The sequence below is a fragment of the Scyliorhinus torazame genome, chromosome 18, assembly GCF_047496885.1.
Source record: "Scyliorhinus torazame isolate Kashiwa2021f chromosome 18, sScyTor2.1, whole genome shotgun sequence".
NCBI lineage: Eukaryota > Metazoa > Chordata > Chondrichthyes > Carcharhiniformes > Scyliorhinidae > Scyliorhinus > Scyliorhinus torazame.
In genome coordinates this window covers 63,960,058-63,986,205 of record NC_092724.1, presented here as the reverse complement: position 1 = coordinate 63,986,205, position 26,148 = coordinate 63,960,058, and the positions used below count along the sequence as shown (strand labels likewise).

The 26,148-nt window shown below is 46.7% G+C and overlaps 1 protein-coding gene across 1 annotated transcript in view; it reads right to left on the bottom strand.

Annotated features, from left to right (window-relative positions):
* Window positions 1-800: 800 nt before the first annotated feature.
* Window positions 801-26,148, bottom strand: part of LOC140395260 (scavenger receptor cysteine-rich domain-containing protein DMBT1-like) — a 34,495-nt gene continuing 9,147 nt past the window's right edge. Inside the window, exons 4-14 of the mRNA XM_072482828.1 lie at window positions 23,754-24,065; window positions 19,467-19,778; window positions 17,578-17,883; window positions 17,438-17,494; window positions 17,034-17,351; window positions 16,572-16,688; window positions 14,854-14,961; window positions 8,643-8,753; window positions 3,225-3,353; window positions 1,982-2,139; window positions 801-993 (exon numbers count right to left, since the gene is read on the bottom strand). Coding sequence (XP_072338929.1) covers window positions 964-993; window positions 1,982-2,139; window positions 3,225-3,353; window positions 8,643-8,753; window positions 14,854-14,961; window positions 16,572-16,688; window positions 17,034-17,351; window positions 17,438-17,494; window positions 17,578-17,883; window positions 19,467-19,778; window positions 23,754-24,065 — 1,958 coding nt within the window. The 3' untranslated portion in view covers window positions 801-963. The remainder of the gene's footprint in view (window positions 994-1,981; window positions 2,140-3,224; window positions 3,354-8,642; window positions 8,754-14,853; window positions 14,962-16,571; window positions 16,689-17,033; window positions 17,352-17,437; window positions 17,495-17,577; window positions 17,884-19,466; window positions 19,779-23,753; window positions 24,066-26,148) is intronic.

The following is a 26,148-nucleotide window of genomic DNA, read 5'->3' as shown; positions in this document are numbered from 1 at the left end:
TGAAGCATAAGTGGGAGGAGGAGCTCGAGGTGAGATCGAGGATGGTCTATGGGCAGACGCGTTGAGTAGAGTCAACGCATCCCCACCATGTGCCAGGCTCAGCCTGATACAATTTAAGGTTATCCACCGGGCTCACATGAAAGTGGCCCGGATGAGCAGATTCCTTGGGGTGGAGGACAGGTGCGCAAAATGTGTGGGAGGACCAGCGAACCATGTTCACATGTTTTGGACATGTCCAAAGCTTCGGGGATTTTGGCTGGGGTTGCGGACGTCATGTCCACGGTGTTAAAAACAAGGGTGGCGCTGCGTCCAGAGGTGGCAATTTTCGGGGTGTCAGAAGACCCGGGAATCCAGGAGGAGAAAGAGGCAGAGATTCTGCCCTTTGCTTCCCTGGTAGCCCGGAGACAGATACTATTAGCTTGGAGGGTCTCAAAACCCACCGAAGTTGGAGACCTCGCTAACTGACATGGCTAGCTTTCTCTGTTTGGAGAAAATCAAGTTCGCCTTGAGAGGGTCATTGTTAGGGTTCACCCGGCAACCGTTCTTCGACTTCTTTGCGGGAAATTAATCGTCAGCAGACGAGGGGGGGGGGGTAGTTTAGATTAGAATAGGGGGTCAATAAGAGAGGGACCTGGACGAGAGGTAAATGGCTTTTGCACTATGTTCATGGTTTCATGTATATTGTGTATTTTACTGTTGCTCCTATACCAAAAATACCTCAATAAAATGTTTATTAAAAAAAATACTATTTTCAATGTTTTATTCAATAGATCAATGAAATATTTTCACATAAATGGTGGAGTAAATGACTGTCTAGTTATTTCAACACAAATAAACATGGCGATTAATTAAAATAAATTGAAGTTTATATCGAGAAACACATATTCAGCTTGTCCACACAGGAGATTTTAATGGATATTTTCTCAGAATATTTCCTGCAGATCTGTGGCACTCCTCAGGGTATCACATTGTGGTTTCGGGGCTGAATTTTACCTGAAAAGAAAATATATGAATTGTGAGTGTGAGGGAAATGTTCGCTGTGGCTCAGATTGTAGCACAATCCCCTCTCATTATCGAGGTTCAACTCCCAGCCCGAGAACTGAGTAAAATGATCAAGACTGGCACTCCAGTGTAGTACTGATGAAGTGCTACATTGCCAAAAGTGCCGAATGAGTCAAACTCTCACTGCTAGGCTGTAAATTTCCCCATGGGACTATTTAGAAAAACAAATAAGGTCTCAGAGAGACCTCCCCGGTGTTTTAGATGATAGAGCGATTGTACTCAAACACCCTTCACTCAAGCATCCTGTAAACGGCACGTGGCACAATGGTTAGCGCGACTGCCTCACAGCGCCAGGGACTCGGGACAATTGCGGCCGTGGCTGACTCTTTGGAGTTCGTACTCCCTGTGTCTGTGTGAGTTTCCTCCAGGGTTCCGATTTCCTCCCACAGTCCAAAAATGTGCAGATCAGGTGGGGTGACTGGAATAGGCTGGGCGAGTGGTCCAGGTAGGGTGCTTTTTCCGAAGGTCGTTACAGACTCGATGGACCGAATGGCCTCCTTCTGCACTGTAGGAATCCTATGTTAAGCGAAAAATCTATTCAATTAGCACGTCCCTGCTTGGCGATTTGCTCTGAAAATATCGAATGGCCCGTGTGCTTAAAGGGAACAGGGACCTCATTACAAACAGTAAGTTAATGTTTACAAGGTGTCTTCAGGCGTAAGAGTCGTAAATTGCCGCAAAATACAAGTCTTTGTTGTGTTTCCTTTTGGTTAAAACAATTCTAATAGTCACACAGACAAATCAAAGGGAATCCTATCTCCATTACCCATAATGTTCCCATCTCAAATAACCATTTAACTCAAGAGTAAAAAGCACATGTTTTCTGATGTTAAACTTCACAAACTGTAAAACACGTGTACTGCTCACTCTAATCCCGGCATCACAAACATTGCAAAGGTGAATAAAACATTGCTCTTACCGGGTTGCCGTGAATGTTGTCAGAGTTTGAGCCATAATCACTGCCCATCGGTAGCAGAAGCTCAGAGGCTGTGAATGTGTCTCGGTGAACTTCCTCATTGTTCCCCGGCTCGGAAGGTAAAGGTAAACTGGGATCAGCGCGAGTCTGGGAGTTGTATTCTGCCGAGGGTAACAGATTATAGTTTAATGTTGGGAATGAAATAATAACAAAATTTGCATTTCCTTAGAACTTTGCAAGTAATAAAAATGTTCCAAGTTTTCACGAGAGGGCTTTGCAGCAAACTTTGACATGGAGCCATATGAGGTGATATTCGGGCAGCTCACCGGCAGCTTGGTCAAAAAGACAAGTTTGAAACTATGTGATAAAGGTGGAAAGGAATTAGGGAAGGAATTCCAGAGTTAGGACCTAGACAGCTGAAGTCACAGCCATCAATCATGGAGCAATAAAACTCAGGATGTTGAATAGGGCAGAATGAGAGAGAATGTGGGACTGGGAAAGATTACAGAGTTGGAGAGGGATCTGAAAACTATGAGGATTTTCAATCGGGACAGTGTTTAACTGGGATGCAATGTAGGTCAGGGCTGCTGGGTGAATGGGACTTGGAAGCAGAGTTTTGTTTGACTTCAATTCCTGAAGGTGAGAATATGATTGACCAGCCGGAAGCACGTTGGGAAAATCACATTTACAACTTTCAGAGGAACAGTTGAGTTCCAGCAGCGGATGAGCTCAGCCAGGCTGGGAGACAGGTAATGTTACAGGAAAGTCCCCAATGATCCACTGAACTGTTCATCGTCTTCCCAGCAACAATAAAACCACAAGAGCTCAAACTTCTGGTCCTCAGACATCAGCTCGGTTATTCTCGCTCTGGGAGGTGTGTGATCCTGTGAAACAGCAGATTGGCAAATCCTCTGTAATCACTCAGTTCACCGATTTTATTTGCTCCCTAAAATGTCGATAATCGTTCCAGTTGCTGATGCCTTTTGTTTAAATAAGTGACAAGAGTCAAGGTGCAATTGACATGAGTGTGTTTCAAATCAAACTTCTTTCTCCAAACTCCTGGAACGAAACTCCTGCAGTGCGGATCCTGCGCAGTGTGATTTTGTGCCGGGAAAACTCAGGTATATTTGATCGTGCCGTTCGATTTTCAGTAAATCCGCCATTAACCAGCAACCGACATAGAATTCAAAACTGCTCCAGTACACAGAGGGCTGGGTACTGCGGGAGTGTCAGTAATTTAACTCACCCAGACTGGACAGATCACCGGAACTTGTCCCTGTGAAGGGATCATCAGAACCACTGCCCAGCAGCAAGTGACCGCCCTGAGTCTCAATGGCTTCAGTCTCAACATCATCATAATCTCCCGGGACTGGACCTGGGAGCAAATCGTAATTTTCACAAAAAGCAAATTCAAACACTGAGCGCTTAGAAATGATGTAATTAATGTGGTATTATTAGGTATTGCAGTACCCGAGAGGCTGAAGACCATTGGTTTAACCTAGGAGTTTACCATTGGCTGTTTGGTCTGTAGCTCCGCCCTGACAGGCGGGGTATAAGAACCGGTGCCATCCCAGCAGCCCTCATTCTGTACCGAAGCTGCTGGGGAACTGTTCTAGTCTATTAAAGCCTTCAGTTAGGTAACTACCTCATCTTTAATTGTAATTGATCGTGCATCAATTTAATCGACTACACTTAAACTGAAAGGATGGATCTCCGAATCAAGCCGGAGTGTCTATAACTCAGCCCCCACGCGGAGAACTCGGCGGCGATATTTAAGCACTGGCTGGCATGCTTTAAAGGCTACCTCGAGACGGCCAGAGGCGCACCCTCAGGAGAACAGAAACTGCATCTCCTGCACTCAAGGGTAAGCCCTGGGATCTACACCCTCATCGAGGAGGTGGAGGACTTCGATGCTGCGATCGAACTGTTAAAAGTACATTATATCCACCCTGTAAATCAGGTCTACGCACGTCACCTGCTTGCAACTAGACGGCAAAGCCCCAGGGAATCGTTGGAGGAGTTCTACAGTGAGCTACTGATGCTGGGCAGAAACTGTGGCTGCCTGCAAGTTTCGGGGAGCGAGCACATGGAACTCCTAACCCGGGATGCCTTCGTAGCAGGTATGAGCTCCTCAGAGATCCGCCAAAGACTCTTAGAAAAAGACACCCTGGGACTTAGAGAGGCACGCACCCTGGCAGGGTCCATGGACGTTGCCTCCAGAAACGCACAATCCTATGCGCCCGACCACGCGGCGGCAGCCCCACAGACTTTCCCCGTGTCCCCGCAGTCCTGCGCTGTAAGACGGCCCACTAACTCCGTCGGGCCCTGCTGTTTCTTCTGCGGGCAGGCGAAGCACCCCTGCCACGCTGTCGGCCCGCACCTCCACCTGCAAAGGGTGCAGCAAGAAGGGCCATTTTGTGGGGGTGTGCCAGGCACGAGCCGTGGTCGCGGTCTCCAGCGACTCCGGACCGCCGCGGCAACCTTTCCTTCGGGCCCCAGGTGTCCAGCACTCACCGCCACCCCCCTATCCTAGGGCCACATGCGACCCACGGCTGCGGCCATCTTGCCCCTCGGACACGATGCTGGACGGATGGGTGCCGCCATTTTGTCCATCCCCGCCGCCATTTTGTCCATCCCCGACCACCATGTGCGAACCATGGGAGACACCATCTTGGATGGGGCCCCAGGCCCCCAGCACGGCCGACTACACGCTGCCCGATCAAAACCCGCAACTACTTCATCTGGCCTCGGTGACTCTGGACCACACTTGCAACAGCAACGATGATGGTCTTCATCAACGGCCACGAGACGTCCTGCCTGATTGACTCTGGGAACACGGAAAGCTTTATACACCCCGACACGGTAAGGCACTGTTCATTTGTTACCCACCCTGGAAACCAAAGAATCTCCCTGGCCTACGGGTCACACTCGGTGGAGATAAAGGGGTTCGGCCTAGCAAACCTCACTGTCCAAGGCAGGAAATTCAACAAGTTCCGCCTTTATGTCCTGCCGTACCTCTGCACGGCTACACTCCTGGGGTTGGACTTCCAATGTAACTTGCAAAGCCTGACCTTCAAATTCGGTGGCCCTATACCTCCCCTTACTGTCTGTGGCCTCGCGACCCTTAATGTCGACCCGCCTTCCCTGTTTGCGAACCTCACCCCGGATTGCAAACCCGTCGCCACCAGGAGCAGACGGTACACTGCCCAGGACTGGACCTTCATCAGGTCAGAGGTCCAAAGGCTACTGAGGGAAGGGGTCATTGAAGCTAGCAACAGTTCCTGGAGAGCTCAGGTAGTGGTGGTAAAGACCGGGGAGAAACATAGGATGGTCATTGACTTCAGTCAGACCATCAACAGGTTTATGCAGCTGGATGCGTATCCTCTCCCCCGCATATCCGACCTGGTAAACCGGATCGTGCAATATAAGGTCTTCTCCACGGTGGATCTCAAGTCCGCCTACCATCAGCTACCCCTCCGTACTAGTGACCACAAATACACTGCCTTCGAAGCAGATGGGCGGCTCTATCATTTTTTAAGGGTTCCCTTTGGTGTCACTAACGGGGTCTCGGTCTTCCAATGCGAGATGGACCGAATGGTTGACCGGTACGGCTTACGCGCAACGTTCCCGTGTCTTGGTAACGTCACCATCTGCGGCCATGACCAGCAGGACCACAACACCAACCTCCGAAAATTTCTCCAGACCGCGAAAATCCTTAACCTAACGTATAATAAGGATAAATGCGTATTTAACACCGACCGTCTAGCCATTCTAGGCTACGTAGTGCGAAATAGAGTTATAGGCCCCGACCCTGAACGCATGCGTCCCCTTATGGAGTTCCCCCTCCCTCACTGCCCCAAGGCCCTGAAGCGCTGCCTCGGGTTTTTCAGTTATTACGCCCAGTGGGTCCCTAACTACGCAGACAAAGCCCGACCCCTAATCCAGTCTACAACCTTCACCCTGTCGACGGAGGCCCGCCAGGCCTTCAGCCGCATCAAAGCAGACATTGCAAAGGCCATGATGTGCGCCATTGACGAGTCCCTCCCCTTCCAGGTCGAGAGCGATGCGTCCGACGTAGCTCTGACCGCCACCCTCAACCAAACGGGCAGACCCGTGGCCTTCACCCATACCCTCCATGCTTCCGAGATTCGGCATTCCTCAGTCGAAAAAGAGGCACAAGCCATAGAAGAAGCTGTGCGACATTGGAGGCATTACCTGGCCGGCAGGAGATTCACTCTCCTCACTGACCAATGGTCGGTGGCGTTCATGTTCGATAATGCACAGCGGGGCAAGATAAAAAAACGACAAGATCTTGTGGTGGAGGATAGAACTCTCCACCTATAACTACGAGATCTTGTATCGTCCCGGGAAGCTAAACGAGCCTCCTGATGCCCTGTCCCGCGGCACATGTGCCATTGCACAAGTGGACCGCCTCCGAGCCCTCCACGAACCTCTGCCACCCGGGGGTCACTCGTTTTTTCCACTTCATTAAGACCGGCAACATGCCTTACTCCATCGAGGAGGTCAGGACAGCCACCAGGGACTGTCAAATCTGCGCGGAGTGCAAACCGTACTTCTACCGGCCAGAGAGGGCACACCTGATAAAGGCTTCCCGTCGCTTTGAACGCCTCAGCATGGACTTCAAAGGCCCCCTCCCCTCCACCGACCGCAACACGTACTTCCAGAACGTGATTGACAAGTACTCCCGGTTCCCATTCGCCATCCCCTGCCCAGACATGACCGCAACCACCGTCATCAAGGCCCTCCAGGGTATCTTTACACTGTTCGGTTTCCCCGCGTACATACACAGTGATAGGGGGTCCTCCTTTATGAGCGAAGAACTGTGTCAATTCCTGCTCAACAGGGGCATTGCCTCAAGCAGGACGACCAGTTACAACCCCCGGGGAAATGGGCAGGTAGAGAGGGAGAACGGAACGGCCTGGAAGACCGTTCTACTGGCCCTACGATTTAGGAATCTCCCAGTCTCCCGCTGGCAAGAAGTCCTCCCGGAGGCCCTCCATGCCATCCGGTCATTGCTCTGTACAACTACCAACCAGACACCTCATGAACGTCTCCTTGCCTTCCCCAGGAAGTCCTCCTCCGGGACCTCACTCCCAACCTGGCTAGCAACACCAGGACCCATCCTGCTCCGGAAGCATGTGCGGGCGCACAAGTCGGACCCATTGGTCGAGAGGGTCCACCTGCTGCACGCTAACCCCCAGTACGCCCAACTGGCGTTCCCTGATGGCCGGCAAGATACAGTCTCCCTCCGGGACCTGGCGCCCGCCGGAACCCCACGCGCACCCGAACTATTACCCCCCCCCCCCCACCCCTCCACTGCACCTCACAGGAGGGTCAGTCCTCCCGCCGCTCCTGCCTAGGCCCTCCCACCCACGGACGCCCCCTAAAGGCAAACTCGTGTCAACCGTTTGCCCCACCAGCGCCGTCTATGGGTGACGAAGCTGCCATGGAGGCCGAAGCCACGCTCCTGGAGTCGCAGATGCCCGGATCCCCACCAGAATCACCACCGAAGCTCAGACGATCCAGGAGGATGACCAGGCCACCCGGCCGACTGATTGCTTCAGTGTAACTGTGACTATAACTGAACACTGAATGTATATACCTTCCGCGCTTGTACATATTCTCAACAACCCTGTAAGGAGGTATCACCTCCACATCTGATCATACCATGTTAGATGCAATTGTAACCACTGGCCACCACTCCCGTCGGACTCTTTTTTAACAGGGGGTGAATGTGGTATTATCAGGTATTGCAGTACCCGAGAGGCTGAAGACCATTGGTTAAACCTAGGAGTTTACCATTGGCTGTTTGGTATGTAGCTCCGCCCTGACAGGCAGGTTATAAGAACCGGTGCCGTCCCAGCAGCCCTCATTCTGTACCGAAGCTGCTGGGGAACAGTTTTAGTCTATTAAAGCCTTCAGTTATGTTACTACCTCGTCTTTAATTGTAATTGATCGTGCATCAATTAATCAATGTTCCCGGATTTTGTCGGTTGGAACACAGATGTATTTTGATGTTTAGGTATAGTGAGATGAGAGGGCGGTTACTGATTGGACCGTTCCGTGTCCCTGGTAGGTCACCCTCAGTTTTATAGTCACAAGCATCTCAGTGAATCTTCCTCCCAAACTGCACCCACATTTCCATTATCCCTGCCACACAGCCCACAGGCATTTCATTGTTTTACACAACTGGTTAAAAAAAATAATCGTTACTATTGTCACAAGTAGGCTTACATTAACACTGCAATGAAGTTATTATGAAAAGCCCCTAGTCGCCACATTCCAGTGCCTGTTGGGGTACACCGAGGGAGAATTCAGAATGTCCAATTCACCTAACCCAGGCAGAATGTGCAGACGCCGCACAGACAGTAACCCAATCCGGGAATCGACGCTGGGACCTTGGTGCTGTGAAGCAACAGTGCTAGCTACTGTGCTGCCTTGCTTTCGCTGTGCAGTCGGTGTGATGTTTGTGTCTGCTTCGAAGTATCCCTGATTCTTTTTGAACACTAAAATCACTCACCAATACTCCCTCTCAGTTACAGCGTAATTCTACTCTCTCTCAGTTACAGCGTAATTCTACTCTGTGATATTTTTACTTGTTGATGTACAAAACCGAGAGAGGAACAGATAAAAATGTACCCACCCTGAACACTGCAGGAGTTTCCATCAGGATCATCTGATCCAGGATCCATGTCACCCAAACTGTGACTGGTGTAATATTCAATCTGATTCAGCGAGTCGATGGAAGCAGAAACTGTGAAATGAAAACGTTTTTGGAGAGAATGTTTGGAATGTGGACGCAGAGAACATAATAGTTATATTGTGTCTGTGACAATGTCCTGGAAATTGACACTGAGCTAATACTATTGTGTAACCATAAAACCATAAGACCTGGGAGCAAATGTAACCTATTCGATCCATGGAGTCTGCTCGCATATTTATTGAGGACATGAATTGTCTGATGTCATTATCCTCAACTCCATCTTCCCGCCTTATTCCCCATAACACTTAGATACATAGACCACAGAGTGCAGAAGGAGGCCATTCGGCCCATCGAGTCTGCACCAACCCACTTAAGCCCTCACTTCCACACTATCCCCATAACTCAATAACCCCTCCTAACCTTTTTGGACACTAAGGGCAATTTATCATGGCCAATCCACCTAACCTGCACGTCTTTGGACTGTGGGAGGAAACCGGAGCACCCGGAGGAAACCCACGCAGACAAAGGGGAGAACATGCAGTCTCCGCACAGAAAGTCACTCAGCGGAGAATCGAACCTGGGACCCTGGCGCTGTGAAGCCACTGTGCTAGCCACGTGTGGTATCGTACTTGCCTCCAATGTTTTCCCTGAAATGACGGAAGTTGCGTGGCGATGTTATAGACATTGGACCGAGTGGATAGTCAGAAGCTTTTTCCCAGATGACCATCGGCTGCTTTCCAATTTGAGCTGACTGGTTGTGATTTAACCATACCTCAGACGAGGGGCAAGATTGAGAAGACAGGCCTTCATGAACAACCTCAGCCAGGAATTGAACCCACGTTAGTGGGAGCGGTCGAATTGTGCTCTGGGAATGTGAGTGAACTGATATATTTGGGCAGCGGCTGAACCCGAGGCACTACACGTGTAGTGTCTCCCGCCCGCCCTGCTCCTCTAAGCAAAAAAAAAATACTGTGGTGTGTTGATAAGGTAAGATTTTTCTATTTCTATTTCTTTTTATCGTGTGATTGGTCACAATTTTTCTTTTTTTTTTCCTTTTTCATTTATCTATTATTTGATATTATAGTTGGACTAAGTTAAGCTTATGATTAAAAATGGCAGGAGATCTCAGACCCGTGTTATGTTCCTCTTGCTCAATGTGGAAGCTCAGGGTCGTGGCTGATGTCCCTGACTCCTTCAAGTGCGGGAAGTGTGTCCAGCTGCAGCTCTTGTTAGACTGCATGACGGCTCTGGAGCTGCGGATGGACTCACTTTGGAGCATCCGCGATGCTGAGGAGGTCGTGGATAGCATGTTTAGCGAACTGGTCACACCGCAGATTAGGATTGCTGAGGGACAAAGGGAAAGGGTGACCAAAAGGCAGAGAAAAAGCAGGAAGGCAGTGCAGGTGTCCCCTGCGGTCATCTCCCTCCAAAACAGGTGAACCGTTTTGGATACTGTTGGGGGAGATGGCTCACCAGGGGAAGGCAGCAGTAGCCAGGTTCATGGCACCGTGGCTGGCTCTGCTGTACAGAAGGGCAGGAAAAAGAGTGGAAGGGCTATAGTCATAGGGGATTCAATTTTAAGGGGAGTAAATAGGTGGTTCTGTGGTCGAAAATGTGACTCCCGAATGGTATGTTGCCTCCCAGGTGCGTGGGTCAGGAATGTCTCAGACAGGCTGCAGAACATTCTGAAGAGGGAGGGTGAACAGCCAGTTGTCGTGGTGCATATAGGCACCAATGATCTTGGTGAAAAACGGGATGAGGTCCTACAAGCAGAATTTAGGGAGTTAGGAGCCAAGTTAAAAAGTCGGACCTCAGAGTAGTAATCTCAGGGTTTCTACCAGTGCCACGTGGGATTCAGAGTAGAAATGAAAGACAAGGCAGGATGAATGCATGGCTTGACAGATGATGCAGGAGGGACGGGTTCAGATTTTTGGGACATTGGGACCGGTTCTGGGGGAGGTGGGACTACTACAAATTGGACGGTCTACACCTGGGCCGGACTGGAACCAATGTCCTTGGGGGTGCTTTCGCTAATGCTGTTGGGGAGGGTTTAAACTAATGTGGCAGGGGGATGGGAACCAAATGAGGAGGTTGGTGGACAGTAAGGAGGTAGTAACTAAAGCCTGTAAGGAACTAGATCATGAGGTCAGCGTGACTAAGGGGAAGAGTAGGCAGGGAGCAGATGATCAACGCAAAGGGACTGGTGGTCTGAGGTGCATTTGTTTTAATGCAAGAAGTGTAGTAGGTAAGGCAGATGAACTTAGGGTTTGGATTAGTATCTGGGAGTATGATGTTATTGCTATTACTGAGACTTGGTTGAGGGAAGGGCATGATTGGCAACTAAATATCCCAGGATAGCGATGCTTCAGGCGGGATAGAGAGGGAGGTAAAAGGGGTGGAGGAGTTGCATTACTGGTCAGAGAGGACATCACAGCTGTGCTGAAGGATGGCACTATGGAGGACTCGAGCAGTGAGGCGATATGGGCAGAGCTCAGAAATAGGAAATGTGCAGCAACAATGTTGGGGCTGACTTACAGACCTCCCAACAGCGAGCATGAGATAGAGGCACAAATATGTAACAGATTATGGAAAGATGTAGGAGCAATAGGATGGTGGTGATAGGAGATTTTAATTTTCTCAACATTGACTGGAATACACATAGTGTTCGAGGTCTAGATGGAGCAGAATTTGTAAGGAGCATCCAGGAGGGTTTTCTAGAGCAGTATGTAAATAGTCCAACTCAGGAATGGGCCATACTGGACCTGGTGTTGGGGAATGAGCCCAGCCAGGTGGTTGAAGTTTCAGTAGGGGAATACTTTGGGAATAGTGATCACAATTCTGTAAGTTTTAGAATACTCATGGACAAAGACAACAGTGGTCCAAAAGGAAGAGTGCTAAATTGGGGGAAGGCCAACTATACCAAAATTCGGCAGGAGCTGGGGAATGTGGATTGGGAGCAGCTGTTTGAAGGTAAATCCACATTTGATATGTGGGAGGCTTTTAAAGAGAGGTTGATTAGAGTGCAGGACAGACATGTCCCTGTCAAAATGAGGGATAGAAATGGCAAGATTAGGGAACCATGGATGACAGGTGAAATTGTGAGACTAGCTAAGAGGAAAAAGAAAGCATACATAAGGTCTAGGCGACTGAAGATAGACAAAGCTTTGGAAGAATATCGGGAATGTAGGACCAATTTGAAACGAGGAATCAAGAGGGCTAAAAGGGGTCATGAAATATTTTTAGCAAACAGGGTTAAGGAAAATCCCAAAGCCTTTTATTCATAGAAAAGGAGTAAGAGGGTAACTAGGGAAAAGGTTGGCCCACTCAAGGACAAAGGAGGAAAGTTATGCGTGGAGTCAGAAAAAATGGGTGAGATTCTTAATGAGCACTTTGCATCGATATTCACCGAGGACTGTACCGGAGGACTGTAGAATTGCTAATGTTGTCCCCTTGTTTAAGAAGGGTAGCAGGGATAATCCAGGTAATATTAGACCGGTGAGCCTGACGTCAGTGGTAGGGAAGCTGCTGGAGAAGATACTGAGGGATAGGATCTATTCCCATTTGGAAGAAAATGGGTTTATCAGTGATAGGCAACATGGTTTTGTGCAGTGAAGGTCATGTCTTACCAACTTAATAGAATTCTTTGAGGAAGTGACAAAGTTGATTGATGAGGGAAGGGCTGTAGATGTCATATACATGGACTTCAGTAAGGCGTTTGATAAGGTTCACCATGGTAAGCTGATGGAGAAAATGAAGTCTCATGGGGTCCAGGGTGTACTAGCTAGATGGATAAAGAACTGCTGGGCAACAGGAGTCAGAGAGTAGTAGTGGAAGGGTGTTTCTCAAAATGGAGAACTGTGACCAGTGGTGTTCCACAGGGATCCGTGCTGGGACCACTGTTGTTTGTGATATACATAAATGATCTGGAGGATGGTATAGCTGGTCTGATTAGCAAGTTTGCAGATGACACTAAGATTGGTGGAGTAGCAGATAGTGAAGGGGGCTGCCAGAGAATACAGCAGAATATAGATAGATTGGAGAGTTGGGCGGAAAAATGGCAGATGGAGTTCAATCCGGGCAAATGCGAGGTGATGCATTTTGGAAGATCCAATTCAGGAGTGAACTATACAGTAAATGAAAAAGCACTGGGGAAAATTGATGTACAGAGAAATCTGGGTGTTCAGGTCCATTGTACCCTGAAGGTGGCTGCGCAGGTCGATAGAGTGGTCAAGAAGGCATACGGCATGCTTTCCTTCATCGGAAGGGGGATTGAGTGCAAAGGTTGGCAGGTCATGTTACAGTTGTATAAGACTTTGGTTCGGCCACATTTGGAATACTGCGTGCAGTTCTGGTCGCCACATTACCAAAATGATGTGGATGCTTTGGAGAGGGTGCAGAGGAGGTTCACCAGGATGTTGTCTGGTATGGAGGGTGCTAGCTATGAAGAGAGGTTGAGTAGATTAGAATTATTTTCATTAGAAAGATGGAGGTTGAGGGGGGACCTTATTGCGGTCTACAAAATCACGAGAGGTATAGACAGGGTGGATATCAAGTAGCTTTTTCCCAGAGTGGGGGACTCAATTACTAGGGGTCACGAGTTCAAGGTGAGAGGGGAAAAGTTTCAGGGAGATATACGTGGAAAGTTCTTTACGCAGAGGGTGGTGGGTGCCTGGAATGCATTGCCAGCGAAGGTGGTAGAGGCGGGCACGATAGCGGCATTTAAGATGTACCTAGACAGATACATGAATAGGCAGGGAGCAGAGGGATACCAATTCTTAGAAAATAGGTGACAGTTTTAGATAGAGGATCTGGATCGGCGCAGACTTGGAAGGCCGAAGGGCCTGTTCCTGTGCTGTAATTTTTGTTCGTTCTTTGTTCTTTGTTATTGGCTTTACTCTGCATTACAAAATAGCTGTCCAGTCAACTGAGCTGTTTACTGATTCTATCATTGCTGTAGATCTAAAATTGTCAAACATGATTTGCAGATTAAAATTAAATAACAGATTATCGACTATTCGAATATCCAGTTGGGGAAGACCAATCACAGGTCATGAGTTTTGGAAGGTCTTCCAGACGCGCCAATCAAATCGGCAGGAGAAATACAATTTGGGATAATGTAGCCATCGCCTCAGGATAGTTTCATTGGATGAAACAAAATGTTATTGACAGAAATCCACAGGTCACCAAACAAAAAGTAATAGAATGGAAGTTAGAAAATGATAGAATTGAAGATAATTTCAACTGATTTATTACTTCGGTTGAGGCTTGAATGAATATTGGAATTATTTGGAATGCGCAATACATTGGTTGCTTTCCTTTGCTTCAATTTTTCCTGATTTTTTTTTCCATTCTGTTGTTTTATTCTCTTATTTATTTGCCATAATGATTATTTCCTGAGCTCAGCTAAACATTTCCACCCTTCTAATTATTGATATACATCATTCTTTGCCAATGTTGTTATGTTTTCCAAGTTGTATACTCAGTCCCAGAAATTGTCTTCTTCACTCCAATCTATTTCCATGGTGCCTAGTCTTCTTAATTCCTATTTTAAAATCTATTATTATATTAAGCTCACAATGTTCCAGATAATGTTGTGTTTTTGTTCTTGTCCATTCCCCATTACTCAATCCAGCAGGGAATCTCCACCGATTAGGATTCTGTCATCCTGGTTCGAAAGGATTCCTGAACACAGTAAATCTTCATTCCATTCCGCTTTTTTCCTTCCTCATTAGCCAATTAATTTCCCGGTTTGTGAAATTCTCACCTGATTCTTTTTCAATGCATTACTCTAAATTATTGATGTATTTATTGCTCAATATGTCCTCAACTATTGTATAGCCTGTAGGCTCCACCATCAGTGTAATTACATTATTTTACAGTCAATCAATCGATGTGTTTATTATTTACAGGCTCAGATATCTGAAGGAGTCGGTGTGCAGCCGGTGGGAAATGAAAATGGAAACAACCAAACGGTACAAAGAACATTATTTTGGCAACAAAGAGCTGTGGGAATGTTGCCAAACCCATCGTTCCTCTCACTACAAACAGACAGACAAATTCAGTGCAACATGAATCATCACCATGAGGGGGATCTGATCCTGTCCATTCAGTTCACAATGATCAATAACGCCATCAAACGTAAAATATATACCTGAGCCATGTGTCTGGGCGGAATATTTGCCAGGTGGAATATTCTCAATCTCTTCATAAATTGCTTGGTACAAACCAGCAGCTGAACCGCGACCGCCCCTGACAGCAGCTGTTGAAACGAGGACGGAGAGATTAACATTTTGTTGCGTTAACAGTGAGGCAGTGTGTATTTGAGCTGCAGCGTGAAGGAGCACATCCTGTACCTGCCCAAATACAGTGTCAATGTCAGCCTGTGAATCATTGAAGTGAGAGATGTTTTTGAGCAGCTCTGCTTTCTGTCTCTGAATGATGCTTTTTATGCATCTGGCATCTTTTATCTCTCTCCCGTACAATAAGATGGATATTATTTTGCAGCTCGATTTACGATGGAGAATTTTACCTAAGGGAAAGTCTGCAAATTATGAAGTAACTCAATTGAGTTTTTCAAAGTTTTTCCGGGATTGAATAAAATATTCCTGATAGTGGCACGTAGACATAGCTTCCCGGTAATCTGAGAAAAACAAACAGTTAAGAAAGAAAACATCACCCAAAGTGGGGCTGAGAGAGTCTCACTATCCACCAACTGACACAGGCGGCCTTCGGAGGATCTGTGTATGTGTGTGTGTGTGCGTGTATGTTTGTGTGCGTGTGTGCATATACACATGCTCATCTCCATTTGACAGGATACTATTGAATTAATGTTGAAAAATATGGAATGATGTGATATCAGGAGAAATGAATTCCAATTGATTTTCTGGTTACACGGACAGACGGGGAATTGAGTTAAGGAGGAGTGGGCTCAGGGACTGATCTCTCTGGACAGCAGCAGTTTGGAAGCTCCGGGGCGAGAGGGTCTTTATTGAATCTGGTCAGACTGAGAAGTGACGTATTGAATACATAAACCATGCTTGTTGGGATATGAATGGAAAAGTTGTGTTCAAAAATAGATTAATTCATTAGGACCGAAAGAGTGAACGAGGGTAACGATATCCAGTGGATAAAGGAAGAGGAAATGATCAATAAATCAGTGAATCCAGAGGCCAAATAGTTCAATTACATTTTCTGACCCATTGTGATAACCAATAACTTCTCCAGGCGCCTCGTGTGCCAGGTGAACAGGGAATGTGATTGTCGACATTTTAAATAACTCTCTGGTGCCACCATCAATTCACATGAGACAGACAATAGGCGTGAACTGTGGCTTTAATCAACTAGAACAGTGCCTGCCTGTGACTGCGCTGCAATGAGAGCCGCCTACAGGGCAGCTGCTCTGATATCTCCCCTCAAGGGGCCAGAGCCCACAAGTGCACCAACATGATACAATCAGTGTAGTACAATACAATGGTCCATAGGTGGAGCCCACATGGGCAACAGCGTGGTACAATGTAGTACAGTGGTGAATGGTTACCATAATAAATTCACCACACTCTCCATTTCAAATGCCACCTTTCACTGATTCAAGAAGAACCTCGAACAAAAACAAAATAGAGAAACACGGGGTAACATTTATTTCCAACAAGGCAAAGTGACCCTGCCTGGAAAAGTGCAACAAACGTGCAGCCTCATCACCATCTAGAACTAGGTGCGAGAGCCAGTTCGGAAAAAAAGTCAGAATGGACCTGAAACATTGACTCGGTTTCTCTCTCCAATGATGCTGCGAGACCTGTTGAGTCTTTCCAGCTGTTACTGTTTCTCTGTCAGAGACTCAATGTTAGTTCAGCGGTAAGATTTGAGACTCACCTTTTCTTTTTAATTTGAATCGCATTACCGCCATTAGAGCGATCAGCTCGCAGATTAATAGAAATCCGGCCGTTATGCAGAAGGCAACAGGAATGGGAATGGTTTCAATTTCCGGCCCTGAATGATGGAAAGACAGAAAAATGGAACATAGAGGCAGGAAATATTTTTATTTAAATGTTTCCATCAATCGGAAACGAGTCACTCAGAAATTCACAAATCCGGGGTAATATCAATAATGTCAGTTACACCAGCAAGAACACTGAGACTAAGAGGGATATTAATCAAGATATTCATTCAGAGTTGCTGCAGGTGTGAACGGAGAAACATCGGCGGCAAATCGAGCCGTGTGGAATATATTGTACAAACATTCATGCACTTCACAAATTGGCATTTTACTTTGCCGGAATCACCGAGTCAGCTTCACTGATCAGGATCATTCCGACCCTCCTGCGCGACCCTTACCGGAACAAATCACAGCGGCATCTTCCTTGTGATCACAGTCAGGTCGCGCTGATGATGAGGAAGGACAATCAGAGAGAAAGGATTCGTTCCCGGTGCACTTCACCTCATCCAGCCAGATAACCCCTTCACCCTGGCCAAAAGCGGCCCCTCCGGAGGCGGATAGCGCGGAGCCGCACCACCGCTGTCTGCAGACAACATTGGCATCGACCAGATCCCAGGAGTCATCGCATACCGTCCCCCAGCGGTTATTGGATAATATCTCCACTCTCCCGGAACAGCTGGTGTCACCGCCAACCAGGCGCAAACTTTGTCCCGAGTCTGTCAAAGAGGATCAATTATTGTTATTGACATAGTTTAAGGCAGGAACAAATCCATTTGATGGGATGTTTAAGATGAGGAAGCACCTGATTGAGGAACGCAGTCCATTGAACTGTGAGGCTGCTCCTTTGTCACCCTGACTTCTGTTAAGAAGAGAAACATGTTTATTTAATCAGACCCTAATTTTCCAAATTACACCCCCGCAATAAGTGATTCCCTCAGTTACCTGAACAAACTACACCTGCATCTTCCCAGTGTCCACAGTTGTGTTGACCCCACGGGTTTGACTGACACTGCCAAAGTGTCTGCTCATTTAAATTACACTCAATCTCATCGAGCCATATCTGTCCGGAGCCCGGTCCGAAACGCTCAGTGCGATTGAGGCGGCCGCACTGTAGCTGTTTACAGATCACTGTTGCATCATGGTCATCCAGCGTGGCCGAGCACACTGTTCCCCAGGTCCCATTGTAGAAGACTTCCACTCTCCCCTCACAGCGATGCTTTCCATTCACCAGCCGCATCTCTTTGTGTTCTGTCAATGGAATAACAAATATCCAGATGTTTCCATTGATAAACCGCTGTCTGACCACATTGCGGGGGAATGGGGCAGAGGGGGTGTGGGGAAGGGGGGTGGAATTATTGTTGCACTGGTTGTGCCATCTGATTAATAGTCGTCTTTCAGAAAAATCAAGGAGCAACAACAGTCCAACAATGTGCAGGTTAGGTGGGGTTACGGGAGCACAGGGATTGGGCGGGGTAGTGGGTGCTCTTTTGTAGGATCGATGGGCCGAATGGCATCCTTCTGCACTGCAGCGGTTCTATGGATTCAATGGAACACCGACAACTAAATTATAATAAAGCATAATCATTAAATTTCAAAAGACGGGTCATATTTCTCAAGCCTTATTGATTATTCGAACAAGTCACAGGAAGTGAAGACAGGAATAATGTAATGGAGGTACTTTGTTTCTATTTCCAAAAGTCCTTCGAGAAGGTATCACGAAGTTGAAACCTTCCTGAGGACAAGGGATGTGTTGAAAATGATTAGAAGACTGGTTGTAGAACAGTCCGTGCACAAAGTCATTTCCCAGAATAGCAGAAGCTGAGGAGTTAGTTCCCGAGGCATTGCTGGCGGGACAATTCTATTTCACAATTACATTGACCATTTCACTGGGGAACGCGAAATATTTTTAAAAATTTGCCGCTGTGAGTAAACTGAGGAGAATACATACAAGACAGACTCCTTAAATATACAAGCAGGTGTTAATCCACATCAGAATGGGCTTGCCTTTCGCAATTTTATTTTAATATAGGTAGATTTGAGGTGGCGGCGTTTGATCGGCTGTCGAAAGAGGCCACTTCATTCTTGGATAATAAGAGATTAAATATTGTGTCCGAGCAAAAAGACCTCGGGGTACAGAGGTACAAATTTCTTATAAAGTGGACAGTTCACAAATTAGGGATCAGAATTATGAAAATCATGAATAAATCCAATAGGAAATTCAGGAGAATGTTGAATCTGGAAAACAAATCGGGGAACAGTAGCGATGCATTTAATGTGAAGCTAAATAAGTTGATGAGGGAGAAATGAAAGTAGGATAGGGTTGAATGAAGTAAGGGCAGCACGGTAGCATTGTGGATAGCACAATTGCTTCACAGCTCCAGGGTCCCAGGTTCGATTCCGGCTTGGGTCACTGTCTGTGCGGAGTCTGCACATCCTCCCCGTGTGTGCGTGGGTTTCCTCCGGGTGCTCCGGTTTCCTCCCACAGTCCAAAGATGTGCAGGTTAGGTGGATTGGCCATGATAAATTGCCCTTAGTGTCCAAAATTGCCCTGAGTGTTGGGTGGGGTTACTGGGTTATGGGGATAGGGTGGAGGTGTTGACCTTGGGTAGGGTGCTCTTTCCAAGAGCCGGTGCAGACTCGATGGGCCGAATGGCCTCCTTCTGCACTGTAAATTCTATGAATGCAGAGTGACGCCCATGTGCAGCAGAAGGACCAAACAGCGCATTGTATCAATATAAATTGTTGCACATTCTATATAATGCAGTGTAATATCTTCCATGTGACACCTCGTGACGCCTGAGGGAAAACGAACCCATTGAAATGATCTTTACCTGAACACATGATGTTGACATTCTTCCGAGCGCAGTCGTGGTTATTCCAAGATGCTGAAGGACAATCCCAGAGAAAGGATTCATTACCGAAACAGTTTAGTTCTTGCAACCAAACTGGGCCTGAGGCTGGTCCACAAGAAGCAGGAAGTGCTCGGTCCAATGCATGTCCACAATCCAGCTGTCTGCAAACCACAGCAGCGTCCAGCAGCTCCCAGGAATCAGCACAGATACTACCCCAGATCCCATTGTGATAAACCTCCACTCGGCCAGCGCATCTGGTCCCACCGTCTGATAGCCTTATCTGCTCATGTCCTGTTAGAGAATAATGTAGGAGGATTATACTTTCAATACGGATTCCCTTCGTCTCACAATCCAATCATTGTACATCACATAATCGAAAAATATTTCAGGCATTCCCACTACATTTGGCTGTGGCAATTTATTGTCTCCAGTATTTATCTAGCGCCGCTAAATTAATGAACCATCTCAGTGTGCCTTACAGCAGTGATGTCTAACCACAGAAGGATATATTAACTCAGGTAATCAAAAGCCTGGTCAGACTGGAAGGTTTTGTGTGACGTGTCAAATGAAGAAAGAGACGTTTAGAGGCTGACAGGTTCAGGAGGAAATTCGAGATATTGTCGCCTTGGCAACTGGAGGCACCAGTACAAGATGCCCGAATTGGCAGAGCACGGAGCACATTGGGAATTGTCGAGCCGGGGGAAATTGCCGAGATAGAGCGGTGAGGGCATAAAAGGATTTGAAAACAAGGAGATAATTTTATCACTGAGGGGTTACTTAACTGAAACTAATGTAGGTCAGTGAGCTCACCGGCAATGGGTGAGTTGCTCTTGGTAGCAGGTAAGCCATGGGCAGCAGGGTCTCCTACTGAACTCAATGGTTAAAAAGGCAAAAATGAGGTAAACCAGCTCGGAATTGGAATCATCAATACTACACGTAACGGAGCGAATGATCGGGAGTTCAGCAGCAGATTGGATAAATGTGAGGTCAGGCAATGTTATGGAGGTGGAAACAGCGAGTCTTAAGGATGGGATGGATATGTGGAAGGAAATTCCCCTGGGAGTGAAATATAACATCAATGTTACAAGATGTCTGCTTCAAGCTTGGAGAGACATTCAGCAGGGAGAGGAATGGAGTCAGAGACGAGGGAATGAACGTGATGGGGAGAATGGCCAAAGGGTTTGGTCCCCACAATTATAGGTTGTAGCAATTTTCTGCTCAGACATTATTGAATGTCGGATTGAAATTCTGACAGTTTGTAGAGATTAGAGAGGACAAGAGAGGTAGAGTTGAGGGAATATTCGATTCCGTGAGCGCACAGGTAGGAAGTGAGGCGGTGCTTTCGGATGATGTCACTGGAAGGCATCATGTAAATAGGAGGAGGTGAGGGATGGATCCTTGAGATACCAGAATGAACAGTGAGCCAGCGGAATGGGAAAGCATTTAATTCGCTGAAGCCATAATTCCCTTGCTATGATTGGATAGATGAGAATGAAACTAGATGAGCTCAGTCCCAACCAGCCAGACTGTGATGGACAGCAGCCGGGCCAGCATTCAATGCTGATCTTTGTCAAAGACTACAATATTTCTGGAAGGGAGTGTTTACCTTTGTCACAGTCACCCGGATTCCCCATTTCCCACTTCAATAAGAGCTGCTTTCATGTTGTGGTCAGGTTGGAAATATGATGCAAGCGATTCTAACATACATCTCCCACAAAGATGAGCATTACTTGGGAAACGCCAGCACTATTCAAGCACTTTGGAGAGGAGATGCAACTTGATGATGGGTTAGTAACTTGTGAGGAGGGAGGGCGTCAATTTGTATTTGAGGAGAGGGGGGCAATCAAGCAGATCTGAAGGAGAGAAGGCAGAGACTGGAAAGATCATCGTTGATATTATCAGCTAACTGAGAAGGCAAGAAGCGAAGTCGGATGCCGATAGTTCAGAGAAAATAGGGTCCAGAGCAAACAAGATCGATCCCATCGACCACATAGAGGTCCACGAGTGCCGGAGTAAGACTCGGCAGAAACTGGAAAGGAAACTGAGAGGATTTGCTTACGAGGAGAGACTGAGTCGAGTGAGACTATACACATTGGAATTTAGAAGAGTGAGGGGAGATCTTATAAAAACATAGAAAATTATGCAGGGAATAGATAACATAGAAGCAGGGAGGTTGTTTCCACTGGTGGGTGAGACTAGAACTAACGGTGATAGCCTCAAAATAAGGGGGAGCAGATTTAGGATTGAGTTGAGGAGGAACTTCTCCACCCGAAGGGGTGTGAATCTGTGGAATTAGCTGCCCAGTGAAGCAGTTGAGGCTATCTCGTTGAACGTTTTAAGGGAAAGATACGTTTTTGAACAGTAAAGGAATTAAGGATTATGGGAGCAGATGGGAAAGTGGAGCTGAGTCCATAAAACGATCAGCCGTGATTCTGAATGGCGTAGCAGGTTTGAGGGGCTAGATAGCCTACTCCTGCTCCGAGTTCTTATGAAATACGAATTTCGGGTAATCTCCACAGAGTAGATGAAGCCAAGTGAGTTATAGTTAGGGAGGGAGGAAGCATGGGAGGCTGAACTTGATATTAAAAACGGTGTCAAGAGTTTATGTTACGTTTTGTTGGGCGTGAGGTCGTATGAAGCTGGAGAGAGCAGTTTCCTGGGATGTTTTGTGGTGGAGACCTCCTCTGATCCCATGTAACTTCGCCTTTTGTACCAATCTACCATAAGGTACCTTGTCAAAGGCTTTTCTGAAGTACTGCCTTTCCCTCATCTGTCATCTTTGTCACTTCCTCGAAAAACTCGATGAAATTAGTGAGGCACGACCTCCCCTTCACAAAACCATGCTGTCCATCACTAAGAAGTGCATTTGTTTCCAAATGTGAGTAAATCCTATCTCTAAGAATCTTTTGCAATACTTTCCCTGCCACTGACATAAGGCTCACCAGTCTATAATTTCCTGGATTATCTCTGCTGCCGTTCTGAAACAATGGAACAACATTGGCTACTCTCCAGTCCTCCAGAACTTCACCTGTAGGCAATGAGGATAAAAAGATTACTGTCAAGGCCCCAGCAATTTCCTCCCTGGATAGGATTTGAATGGTGGGCAGCTTCAGCAATGGACAAAAAATCCTGATGATGCTTTGGCAGCACAGTAGCACAGCTCCAGAGTGTCAGGGTTCGATTCCCGGCTTGTGTCACTGTCTGTGTGCAGTCTGCACATTCTCCCTGTGTCTGCATGGGTTTCCTCTGGGTGCTCCGGTTTCCTCCCACAAGTCCCGAAAGATGTGTTGTTAGCTAATTTGGACATTCTGAATTCTCCCTCTATGTACCCGAAAAGGGGCCGGAATGTGGCGACTCAGGGCTTTTCACAGTACCTTCAGTGCAGTGTTAATGTAAGCCTACAGGTGACAGTAAAAATATTATTATGTGACCTAGTCTCAGGTTTATATTACTAGAGATTTCACAAGCTGGCACTGCTCCTTTCGAGTTTCAATTCCTCTCCACCTTATGTCTTACTTCTGCTTCATAAAGCAGACTGTAGACTTACAGGTATTATCCCTGTTCATCTGTATTCCAAAATGCTGTATGTAAATATAGAGCAGTGGTCTGGGGTTATATTGACCAAAGGATTATAATGGATTAAACTAATGTTCATTGTTTCACTGATCCATTTCCTGTTGTAAGGACTAAATCTGCCTTTGCGGTAATTTGAGTAAATCTGGAAATGTAAGTGGCATACCTGAACAGGAACCATTCATACCACACTGTGCAAACAGGCTGGTGGGATGAGGAAATTACTGATGTTTAATTAGTCACCAAACTGCCAGTCACGTTAGTAATTGGTGTTTGTGTGAAAAGAAAGATGAAATAAACTATTCCGTGGCTGTTGGTCCAGCCGAAAGAAGGCAGTAAACCAGGATATCTCAGCAAGATGTTGGATGGAGCAGCAGGTGTCGATATACAATTGATCTCAAAATGGGAGATTCACAGGTTAAACAGAAAACCAGTCTATAATCTGCTGTGAACAAGAATATTTGGGGGCCCTGTGTCCAGTTTCCTTTTAGATTCTGCCCCTGTGAAGCTCCTTGTGATTTGTGTCTTCATTAAATGTGCGATAAAAAGTCGCTGTTGCCCCAATCTACCTTTCTCTGCACTCACTCCCGAGTTAAAAAAAACAGTCTGAGGAACCAGTGACCAAGATTTTACCGTTTCCCAGCAGATTAGCAATTTCTGTTATGTTTCTGTAAAAGTGAAATGTTTAATCACCTGAACACAAAACCCCCACGGCGGTGCTGTCAGTGAGAGTCGAGTTGAATGTGAATGAGCTGCAGTTGTGGAGATGCGATTCATTTCCTTTACACTGGACTTCATTCACCCACACTGGCCCTTCACCCTCTCCGTACTTTGAGGAGTTAGACGCTGCGATCGCGGAGCCGCAGTCCAGCTGTCTGCAGACGACGTCAGCATCATTCTGGTCCCACAGGCTGTCCTGCACTCTGCCCCAGCTGCCCTTGTGAATCTCCACTCGCCCATCACACCGACTTTCCCCATTCGTCAATCTTAGCGGCCAACTTCCATCTGCAAAAAGAAACGAATTGAAAACAATTGTGAATTTGAAGTAAAACAGGAAACTTTACAATTCAATAACTCCCGGACAATGATGATTAATTTCAATGATGAAAGATTCTGTGATAGTTGGCAAAAAGTCTCTGGGAGATTCTCTCCAGCATTTATTTTTCAATAAGTTACATTTTTGAAAGATATTTGCGGACCTGTGTTATAAATATTGGGCAGAGTAAAATCTGTAGGGAAATACATAAACCCGTATCCATCACTGACCCATATCCGTCATTTACGCAAATCACCCCTTCATAGAACATACAGTGCAGAAGGAGGCCATTCAGCCCATCGAGTCTGCACCGACCCACTTAAGCCTTCACTTCCACCCTATCCCCATAACCCAATAATCCCTCCAAACCTTTTTGGACACTAAGGGCAATTTAGTATAGTCAAACCACCTAACCTGCACGTCTTTGGACTGGGAGGAAACCGGAGCACCCGGAGGAAACGCACGCAGACACGCGGAGAACGTGCAGACTCCACACAGACAGTGACCCAGCGGGGAATCAAACCAGGGACCCTGGCACTGTGAAACCACAATGCTATCCACTGTGCTACCGTGCTGCCCTTCAAAATAGTTTTAAAATAATCAGGCTCAATGATGAAGTTGTCTGATAACACAAACAAGACAATGTATATTGTTTTACATTTCTTTACAAACTTGCAATTTAAAACTGTTGTGTATTTTGTACAAAGAACCTCAGAGATGAATCAGCGACCTTGAAGAAACGATATCCCAGATTGACCTGAATGGTTCATAGAATCTCTACAGGGCTCTACCTTAATGATCTTTATTGCTACACGTTTCATTAACACTGCAATGAAGTTACTGTGAAAAGCTACCTAGTCGCCACATTCCGGCGCCTGTTTGGGGACACAGAGGGAGAATTTGGAATGTCCACTTAATCTAACAGCACATCTTTAGGGACTTCGGGAGGAATCAGAGTGCCCAGAGGAAACCCATGCAGACACGGGGAGAACATGCAGAGTCCGCACAGACAGTGGCCCAAGCCAGGAATCGAACCTGGGACCCTGGAGCTGTGAAGCAACTGTGCTACTGTGCCATAACCCCACCTAACCTGCTCATCTTTCGAAACTAAGGGGTTATTTAGCAAGGTCAATCCACCTGACCTAACATGTTTGGACTGTGGGAAGAAACCGGAGCACCCGGAGGAAACCCAGGCAGACACGGAAAGAAAGGGAGAAACTGCAAATACAATGAGCGAAAGCCGAAATTGAACCCGAGTCTCTGCCGCCTGTCACTGAAAGAGGTAAATTACAGGAGAATTTGCCTTACAAGACAGAATCACAAAATCATAGAAAAATACGTTGCAAAAAAGGCCCTTCAGCCCACTGAATCTGCACTGCCCAAGAAAGGCACCTGGCCTGCCTACCTAATCCCATTTGCCAGCACTTGTTCCATAGCCTCGAATTGCCACATGCTCATCCGGGTACTTTTTAAAATGTGAGGGGACCTGCCTCTACCACCCTTCCAGGCAGTGTGTTCCAGACCATCACTACCCTCTGGATAAAAAGGTTTCCCTCAAATCCCCAAAACTTTGTGCCCCTCACCTTGAACTTGTGTCCCCTCCTAACCGACCCTTCAGCTAAGGGGAACAGGTGTTCCCTATTCACCCTGTCCATGCCCCTCAAACTTGTAGACATTTGAGTTAAAATTTATTCAAGAAAGGGGTTTAAAATGTTAAAAACAATTACTAATGCAAACATAGGAAATATACTCGGAGAATTTCATAACAAGGAGACGGTAATTTATTATTTCTATAGGTGTGACATTGCTGTTGGGTTGCAATGTATTTTCCTCCCCATTTTCCTTTGAGAATTTGGGTGTGGGTCGTCCTCACCAATTGCACCGAGTGACTTCCTTGAAGCATGTTCTCCTCCAATGCTGTTCGAGTAGGATTTCCAGAGTTTGGAACCATTGTAAATAACAGGCAGACATATCTACTGCCAACTGTACAACTACAGGATGGAGAGGATTCCAACGGATTGTCTTGTCCTGAGTCAAAATGAAATTGTTAAG